Here is a 9,833-nt window from a genome sequence, read left to right on the forward strand (position 1 = left end):
CAGCAATTCCCAGTACCCAGTATTTTTTCAGAGGCTAGCTCTCCAGACAGGCCCTGCCGTATAAGGCGGGGGGTGCTCCCAGAGGCCATCTGGACAGTGTCCTGGAAGGCTGCACGGTGCCAGGCTGGGCTGAAGCCTCCCAGGCCAGTGTGGGGCTGCACCCTTCCCGAGAGCCTCCAGGAGCCACAGCTTTCATTCTCTATCTGCTCCTGGTTGAGCCAGACATCTATTTGGAACCTGGAGGAAGAGGAAAGGGCAGGGACCCCAGGTGGGGGAGAGTAAGGAAGCCATTCTTCTGACCTGGGAGTTCGCCGGCGACAAGCCAGCTGTGTCTTGGAAAAAAAGCCTGGAGTAAGTAGCAGAGTGCCAGGGTGTCCAGACTGGGCGAACTAGACGGTCCCTGGACCTAACAGCTCCTCCAATTTTTCAGGTCTCCTCCCTACCAGGCTCAGGTCTCACTCGCCCCCAGCAGGTGGTCCCTCTGGGGGCCACCCCCGGTGACGGGGGCTGGGCTGGGGGGTGTTATCCGACCTGAAAGCTTCCCCTAGGGAGGAAGGGCAGGGGCGGGGCGCCCGCGAAGGCCCAGGATATAAGGGACGGAGGCTGGCCTCGGGCCCCGCCACCCCACCATGCACGCCCACAGCCTGCCGTTGTTCCTCCTGCACGCCTGGTGGGCTCTCCGCCAGGCGGGCGCCACGATGGTAGCCCCGGTGCCCCCTCGAACGTGGGGGCAGCCCTCGTCGCCATCCCCTCTTGCTTATATGCTGAGCCTGTACCGCGAACCGCTGCTCCGGGCGGACATCATACGTAGCCTGCAGGCGCAAGGTAGGCTGCCCCGCCCCGCCCCGCCCCGCCCGGCTCGGCTGGACCCCCGGGGCGCCTTGGGTGCTCCCGCGCGGGACTCCGGGAGAGCGCTGGAGCGGCAGAGGCTGCGGCACTGTGCCGGGGACGTGCCATTGAAAACGTATCCGCACGTTTGAAGGGCACGTTCAGAGGCTGGGGCTGACGGTGTCTCGGCGTCTGCCTTGGCTCGGGAGACAGGGTTGGTGGCACCCGGGGTGTGTCCCGGACTGAGACCTCTGCGTTCTGGTCTTGTTTAGGGTGGGTAAAGCGCGGGACTATAGGGTGGAAGACTGATTGTGCCACTGCTTATCTGTGCCGTCTTAAACTACTGTAATCTCCGGGCGCCTCGGTTTGCACATCTGTAGCATAGGGATAATAGTGCCTCCCTTATTGGACTGGCGAGGGCTACGGACAACGCACATAGAACGCTTAGCACAAAACCAAGCATAGTAATACATGGTCGTTATTATTGCTACAATTATTTTGTCTTGTCAATTTTTTTTTTCTTTTCGCGAGTGAGGGTGAACGGGCCCCGGGGTCTGGCGTTGGGAGTGTCTCAGGCTGAGACTGAGGTTCGAAATAGGGTATCAAGCATGTAACATCAGGGATTAGGTTTCAGAAATTCGGGATTAGAGATGAAATGCCCCGAAGTCGAGAACTGCGGCAGGCTTGGGTCATCCAGCCCAGGCGGGGTAGGTGTCAGTGTCCCGGACGACACCGGGTTCGGGGCCTAGATTTGGAGCGGGCGAGGTCACTCCCATGGTGACCTTGAGAGTATCACCCGCGAGGATGAAGCAGCGTGCGTTCTGGGCACTGGGCGCAGGTAGACGTTGAGAAAAGGGACCCCTTCCCGCGGGGCTCCTCTACTCCGGGCAATCCACATCCTAGAGCCCGGGGTGGCCCCTGCCTGCCTGCACCTCTCTCTGCCTGCCGGGCCAGACGGCCCTCCCCGGAGTTCGGGCGAAATCCACATCCGATAATCTGATTTGACGGCCACCCGCCGGCCCCTTGTGATCTGGGGGTGGGGGCTCCTAGCTCCCTGGCCAGCCGCGTCTGGGGTCAGACAGCCAGTGACCCTCTCCGGAAGGGTCATCTGGGGACTAGTCAGACTAGGGACACCCGGGGGGCGGAGCAATTTGAAAATTACTGGAGTGCTCTGCCCTGCCAGAAAGTTGGGGTTGGGGGGGGTAGGTGGATGAGCAAAGAGTGGGAGGCGCACTTTTCCAATTCACTCCCTCCTTCCAGAGAGTTCCGGAAGGTTTGTGGTGATTTGACAGTCTGGGAGTCTGGGAAACTGGGCTCTGGTCCCTCAAACCCTGCTTCCCAATTCCCCATGTGTCCCTGGCATATCAGCTGACTTTTCTAGTCTCCCCTTTTGTAAAAATAAAGTGCCCAGCTTTCTTTCTACCTCATTTGTGTGAGTGTGGTACCTTTCCATCTCGGGTTTATTTGTAAGCTGCACAGGATAAGGGGAAATGGGTGTTGGAATCTAACCAAATCAGGTTTGCATCCCTGTCTTGTGTCTTTCACTGTTTAACCATCTTCACCTTGGACCTTAGTTTCTTCATCTGCAAAATGGTGATAAAGGTGGGGAGGATTTAAGGAGACAAGGCTTATAAAACACTTGGCATGAGGGAACCAGTTAATGGTAATTACCCTCATAATTTATAATAATGTAGGGTGGGAACTCGGTGTCATACTCACCCTCTTTTTCTACAGAGTCCCTGACTCTAACTCAACACCCTGTTTGAGGGGAAAGGAACCCAAGGTCATGAGCCCAACCACTTCCTTCTTTAGAATTGGAAGTGGGTAGAGATTTCGCTGGGGCCCATGTGGCCAAATCTGCATTCAGTCTGTGGATGGGTTTCAGGGTGTCCATGAACCCTTCTTATAACCAGCCCCAAATCACATTTATTGTGTTAGTAGGAAATGCAGTTTTTCTGGGGAGAGCATTCTTGGCTTTTATCAGGCATTGGTGACCCTCAAAGATTAGACCCCCCCCCCCATTATTCTAAGATGAACCAGAGCCAGATCTAAGAGAACCTGTTAGCACTGTGACCTGGGGAGCCCTTGGCTGCAGGTAGGGTAGTGGGGTCTCAGACTCGTCCAGCAGAAAGGAGTATCCTCCTCCCTGCCCCTGCATCCACACTGCCATCCCAGCAGCAGATGACTTTGTTCCCCGGTCCAGGTCCCTCACTGCCTGGACATCTTCATTTCTAACTTGGACTTGGGTAATAATGAGGCGGCAGTTGATGATGGCCATTTATTGCACTTTGGTGGTTGTGCTGGGCAAAGCACTTTACACACATTATCTCAGTAAATCTCAACACCCCTGTGAGGTGGATACTGTTACCATCTCCCTTTTACCCAGAGGGAAACTGAGGCCCAGAGAAAGCTGGCTGCCCAGTGTGGCAGCAAGTGGCAGAACTTGATCCATCATGGGAGACACCAGGCCCCTCCTCTTAAACACTGAGCTGGAATGCCTTCCTCTAAAAAGCCATTTGTGGATACTTGAGATAGTGTGTTTTAAGTCCTGGTATAGGCGGAGCTGTAGAGGAGTTGCTACATGTCACGGGGTGGTGCTGCGAAGGGCAGTGGGTGGTGTCAGCCTCCTCCCCACACCTCTGGGGAGTTGCTAGTCAGGGGCCGGTTATTGCCTCCTGCAGGTGCTAATGAGAAGGGAAGTGGAAATTAAGTGGAAAAGAACATCTAGGGATGGGCTGGGAGAAGCTTCAGGATGCTGAAGCTGGGAATTACGCCCTTCTAATGCAGGCTGGACTTCCCAGAGAAATCCACTTACTATCTGACCAAAGATGTTCTATGAGACAAAGAACCAAAAAAACAAAACTCTTACGTGGTCTGCCCAGAGTGGACCTAAGTCAGAGATCACTACCTTCGGGATTGATTCGCCAAAGGGTTACTGTTTTTATTTCTAATGAATATCCTCTGCCTTTTATTTAGCAATAGACCTTCAAACATCTTCATTTCCCTGGGTCCTCATGACAATGCAGGGAAGGGTAGGGCATTACTATTCCCACTGCAAAGATGAAACTGGGCTTGAAAAAAGTTACAGATCACTTTTAGCTGACCTGAAAAATCCACCAATATGTGCTATTCCCAGACATCAGACCAAATTAGTCCAGGACTAAAATGAATGGAATGTGCTTCCCCATTCCTTTTCATTCAGTATGGGTTTCATTGTCTTGGGTGTGTGCTTGCTGTGTCTGCCCTGGTGTGTGGATGATCTAGAGTGGGAAAGGGTGAGTGCCCTGCAGGTAGGTAGGAGAGACCACTGGGTGGAAAAGTGCAAGGTCAGTGCACAGTCAAGCTTAGAATGTCTTTAGAAACCTATTTGTAAGGTTGCCAAGAACTCTTGAAGTGTCTGCCTCTGTCTTTAGGAATTGGTGGGGGAAGGGGTGACCAGTCTTTGGCTTCCGTTGCCTATGCCTCCCTGGGAGCTCCAACCCTTATGATCTGTGAATCGACCTCATTGTGCTGTAAAACAGGCCACCCTTTCCAATGAGAAGACAAAGCCTGGCAAGCGGGCCACAGGATGGGTGGAAGCCCAGGATTTCTGTCAGAAAGCTCAGGGCTTGTCCTTAGATTGCATGTGTGAGGGGAGAAGGGAGAAGGAGACGAACTCATCCAATTTTTACCAATTGTTCTCTGGAGTGTCTTGAGGGGGAGCAGCAGAACAGTGATTTGGAGGTTGGGCTTTGCAGTTGGGCTTATTCTTGGCTTTGCCACCTTCCAAGAATGACACCTCACGCAGGTAATTTAACCTGAGACTCAATTTTCCTCATCTCTAAAATGGGTTCAATAACATGCCCAGCTCATAGGGTTAGGGTGACGATTCATATAAGGTAAGGGCTCAGTCATGAGCTATGGTTGTTGTTACACCAACTGAGGCTGCAGGAGGCCCCCACTCACCTGCTTCCTTCTGGCTTTTTCTCACCCAGATGTGGAGATGGATGGGCAGAACTGGACCTTTGCTTTTGACTTCTCCTTCCTGGGCCAAGAAGAGGATCTGGCATGGGCCGAGCTCCGGCTGCAGCTGTCCAGCCCTGTGGCCCTTCCTCCTGACGTCCCACTCTCAATTGAGATTTTCCACCAGCCAAAGCTGAATGAGGATAAGGACCCACCCAACTGCCTAGAACGTCTTCGAATGGACCTGTTCACTGTCACTCTGTCCCAGGTTACCTTTTCCTCGGGCAGCATGGTCCTAGAGGTGACCAGGCCACTCTCCAAGTGGCTGAAGCACCCTGGGGAGCTGAGGGAGCAGATGTCCAGTTTGGCTGGAGAGTGTTGGCGGCGGCCTCCCACACCACCTGTCACCAATGTGCTCCTCATGCTCTATTCCAACCTCTCCCCGGAGCGGAGGCGGCTGGGGGGCTCCACTCTATTGTGGGAAGCTGAGAGCTCCTGGCGGGTCCAGGAGGGACAGCTCTCCCGGGAGAGGGGCAGGAGGCACCGTCGATATCACTTGCAGGACAGAAACCAACTGTGTCGGAAGGTCAAGTTCCAGGTGGACTTCAACCTGATCGGATGGGGCTCCTGGATCATCTACCCCAAGCAGTACAATGCCTATCGCTGTGAGGGCGAGTGTCCTAACCCCGTGGGGGAAGAGTTCCATCCAACCAACCACGCGTACATCCAGGTGTGATGCCGAGGCCTGGGGAGGGGAGGCAGTAAGCTGTGGGGGAGAACTGTCCTTACTACCAGATCAGGACCCTGGCTTTGCTGTTAGGTTACTGTGTTCATTCACGCACAGTTATTCGAGCACCTACAATGTGCCAGGTTCTGTAACAGGTTTTAAGGATATAGAGATGACCAATGATAACATCCTCAGAGAGCCTACATGGAGTCATGCCTTGTCAGGTGACCCTGAACACACTGCTTTCCTGGGACTTTTTCCTTCTGTCATAAAATTAGGGGTGGGGCGTGTAGCCTGGAGGGTCTCAGTTCCTCCCACTGCCCTGACATTCTAGGAAAGGAAGTTCAGAATTTGGGGTTTGGGAATAGACAGGCCTGGGTTTGAATCCTATTCATTAGCTATGTGATATTGATCAAGTTGCTTACTCTCTCTGAGCCTCAGTCTCCTCACCTGTAAAATGGGGATAGCAATGCCATGCTTCTAGGGTTACATGAGATGATATGCATACCACATGTGTAGTATCAATAGTTAGCAGCTAACAGGTATAATGTTGTCTTACCATTACTAGAAATCTGTAACTCATTGATGCAATGGGGGCCGCGTTTATGAGGCCAAGGTAGAGATAATACTGTTCCAGCCACTGTACTTTTGCTGCCTAAAAACAGAAGTTGGACACATTTTGCAGGAGTAATAAAGCCAGAGACTACCACCAGGTGCCACTAATCAGCCTATGGTCTAGAAGGTGGTGGAGAGAGAGGAATGGAAGGAAAATGAGGTGGAGAAAGCAGAGAACAGAGCTTATATATGGTGGTCCTGACCTGCTCTCAAAGGTCACACGGGATCAAAGTGTTTTTATTTTCACTCTATGAAGCCTAGACTGAGAATCTCTTGGATCTGTATGTAGTACATCCTCCATGCCAAGCCTCAGGCAGGGTCCAGAGGCTCTGGGGAGAATGTGAGCTGAGCTCGTGAGAGGGAGGCAGTGGTGGGGGCTGGTATCCTAGAGGACCTGTCCGGGGCACAGGCCCTCCTGAGTCTCTCCCAGGCCCCACTTCTGTCCACCAGCCTACCTGCAGCACGATCAGAGGGAACCAGAGACCCAGACAGTCCCAGTCACCAAATCTAACACTGATCTGAAAAGCCACCACTGGACCACAGGGACAGGGCCCAGTTCCAGAATGCCAAGGGCTTGTTACCTTTTCTCCCGTTGACTCTGTTTGCCCTTCTCTGGGCAACAAAGCAAATCCCACAAGAATTTCCGCAGGACTCTCTTCTGCTTCATATTTCTGGAACTAAACCAGGAGTTTCTTGGAGTATTTTTGAAGTTGGTATTCACTCTAGACTAGAACAATAGGAGAACATATGTTACCTACTGCTCTACCCAGATACAGCTTTTAGAATCTTCTGTTTAAAGGCTGTTTAAAAAAAGTTATTTTAGATATTAGAGTTGATGATGTGTTGGCATTCTGATTCCTTTATGAAAAGAATTTTCTATTTTTGCCCCCAGAAACTGATTTTAACTCTCTGTAACTTTTTCACCCTTTACTCAGAAATGACACCATTCTGACCTCACCACTGGGATGTGAATTGACCCCCCTGTCCTCCCTTTCACAGAGTCTGCTGAAACGGTACCAACCCCACCGAGTCCCTTCCACCTGCTGTGCCCCAGTGAAGACCAAGCCCTTGAGTATGCTGTACGTGGACAATGGCCAAGTCCTTCTAGACCATCATAAAGATATGATTGTAGAAGAATGTGGGTGCCTTTGAGGAGCTCCTGCAGGTGTGTTGGATTTGCCTGTACCCTGGAAGGTTGGGAAGCTCCTAGAAGACATGATAACCATCTAATACAATGAGGAGAAACAAAGAGGGGGAAAAGTTCCTCTGTCCACCAGACCTAAGGAGGAAGGGCTGCCACCCTGTCCTTGAAGGCTCTGTGGGGTCTGGTTGAGCACAGAGGAGAGGGAGGAGGAAGCCTGTGAAGCAGGCTTGCTGGGTTTTCTCTTTGCTGAACAGACAGTAGCACGTGAAAGCACTAGTGCAAGAGTCCTTTAGCTGACTTTTTTCAACCCATGATCCCCTGGAAATTGTATGCAAGAGCTGGAGCATATGTGCATTTATTTTTGAGGTGGGACAAGGTTGTATTTAACTTTCGTGTATTCTCAAAAGTGGCCTTTGACATACACCCACCCACACCCTTGCCGCCTGAAGATTAAGTATCGCTATGTAAAATTAAAAACAGTCCACTGGCTTTGGTTGCCTCAGGCTGGGTCAGGGAGCCCCCGCAGAGTGGCTCTCTGCTAACGAGTTGTACATACAATAAAGCCATTGTATAGTTCTCCTAGGCCAGCTGGTGCCTTTGAAGGGCGAGGCAGGAACTCGTCCAAGAGAACTGGCCACGTTGGACTACAGAAGCTGGAGCCCTGGGGCGTCCCCAAGTCAGTCTGCTCTGGCGGGCACAATCCATCCAAGTCTATTAAAGCTCGTGACGGTTCACCTCAGTCTGTCAATGCGTGCTGTTAATGAGGCCCCTGGGCTTCCTATCCATAGCGGTGAAGACACTGCCCTGGGTGGCAGACTTGGGTTATGGTCGCAGCTCAGCCACTGAGAAGCTGTGTGACCTCAGGTGAGTAATTCACTGCTCAGCCTCATCTTGTGAAATTAAAGCAGGCGGATGCTAGTGTGTTTCTGTGATTCTACTTTTCTCTCGCCAGCTGGCCTCATTGAGCACTGCCAAAACAGGGGCTCTATTTTTTTTTGTTTGGCAGGGCGAGGGGACCATTTTATTGGGAATGTCAGTCCACAGTAAACTTACCCTGCTTTCCTAAGAAGCCCATAGACTAATGCTCCAACCTTAGGAAAAATGATTCCAATCTTGTGGGAATACTTGAGTTTAGAGGGGACTCAAACTTGACTTGGTTGAGTCAAGGTAGTAATCCTGGCCCAGGAAGGGGTTGGCTAGGCTAGAGCCAGGCCTGGGCCTGAGAAACCTCAATGCCCTGATTCAGCAACAAAACTGATCCAGTTGCTCATTCCCTGGAGTGGAAATAACCTGCCCTCCCCACAATTCAGAATCACAATAGGATTCTGCATTTGACTCTACTTAGAAAACAGTAGAGCTGGGGAGGCCTTGTGAGGTCAATTTTTGTACCATCCTCTTTCCTAAATGAGACTCCAGTGAGGCCTAGTGGCCTGATGCTACAGCTAGGAGTGGCAGGGCCAAGAGCTGAGCTCTGGTCTCTGGAGCCCCAAGGGCACCGTCCTTCATACCATCTAGGGGTCTTTGCTCTCTTAGCTTTGGGTCAAGGCCTTAGCCTTTGGAACCAGACATTTGAAACCCCACTTCCACTACCAAACTTAAGTTCTTGGGAGTAAAAATCCTATCCCAGGGCTTTAGAGCATCCTCTGTACTAAATGGGTGCCCAACTGTTCTTCTATGGCTGGGGCCAGGGAAGCGAAAAGGTCAAGCTATTTGTGGCTATAGCTTGTGGGAGCGTTTACAGTTAGCAGCTCTACCAACTCACAGAACAAACCCCACTGACGACAGGACACCGCCTCATATCAAGCAGAAGATGCAGGCACAAAGGAGTGAAAGGACGTTTTGCTGACCCCTGCTAAAAGCTTACTGGGCGGTGTGTCAGCGGCAGAGGCCTTCTGCTGCCTGGCCAGAGGTATTTGGGGCTGAGCCTACAACACAGCTCCGTGCTCTGGACCCTACCTGCTAGTGCAGGCTTTGTTAAGTCTGAGGAAATGCTGCCCATGGGAACTGAGTCCTGCCCTACCCTGAGGGCCAGGAAGGGGCTTTCAGAGAAGTCAGACGTATTTTAACTTGCTCTCAAGGCAAAGGTCTCCTTCCGCTGTTCCTGTAGCAGTGCCAAGTCAGTAGCCGACTGGGGGAAACTGGCTGCATTACTCTCCTTGGCTGGGGAAGTGGGCGGGCCTGGTACAGGGAGGAGTGGAGAAAACGTAAAAAGCAGAAGCTGGGAAGCGGCTGTGACTCTCACACAGCAACACAGTCGGGTTAATCTCCATCATGTAGTCTCCCCTTTTACTAGCAGTAAAAGCCTTATCCCTCTATCCTAAATTGCCTTTGAAGTTGATACCCTATTTGCCTTTGGGGCAAAGTAAAGGATGTATGAAATGGCTTTCAAGATTATCTTCCCTTGAAGAGATTATTTCATCCTTCTAGGGGTCACACAAGCCTGCTCCACTCCCAAACTTGCACATTCTGGGGAAAAGCAGACCCAGCTGACCCACCTCTACTTGTCACACCAACTGAGCTGTAACTGAGCTCTTGACCTACCAGCCACTGGGCTAAGTGCTTTCCATGATCCCACCT

At 51.9% G+C, this 9,833-nt stretch overlaps 1 protein-coding gene across 2 annotated transcripts; it reads left to right on the forward strand.

Moving 5' to 3' along the window:
* Window positions 1–260: 260 nt before the first annotated feature.
* NODAL (nodal growth differentiation factor) lies at window positions 261–8,072 on the forward strand. Of its 2 annotated transcripts, none has more exons than XM_036828869.1 (3): window positions 261–351; window positions 4,803–5,500; window positions 7,112–8,072. In XM_036828869.1, the coding sequence occupies exons 2-3, from the start codon at window positions 4,811–4,813 to the stop codon at window positions 7,262–7,264; spliced, it is 843 nt and encodes a 280-aa protein (XP_036684764.1). In that variant the 5' UTR covers window positions 261–351; window positions 4,803–4,810; the 3' UTR covers window positions 7,265–8,072. The 2 variants fall into 2 exon arrangements, with proteins under 2 accessions (XP_036684764.1, XP_036684763.1); XM_036828868.1 differs by lacking the exon at window positions 261–351 and adding an exon at window positions 630–825.
* Window positions 8,073–9,833: the final 1,761 nt, after the last annotated feature.

Source organism: Balaenoptera musculus, chromosome 16 (assembly GCF_009873245.2).
Source record: "Balaenoptera musculus isolate JJ_BM4_2016_0621 chromosome 16, mBalMus1.pri.v3, whole genome shotgun sequence".
Taxonomy (NCBI): Eukaryota; Metazoa; Chordata; class Mammalia; order Artiodactyla; family Balaenopteridae; genus Balaenoptera; species Balaenoptera musculus.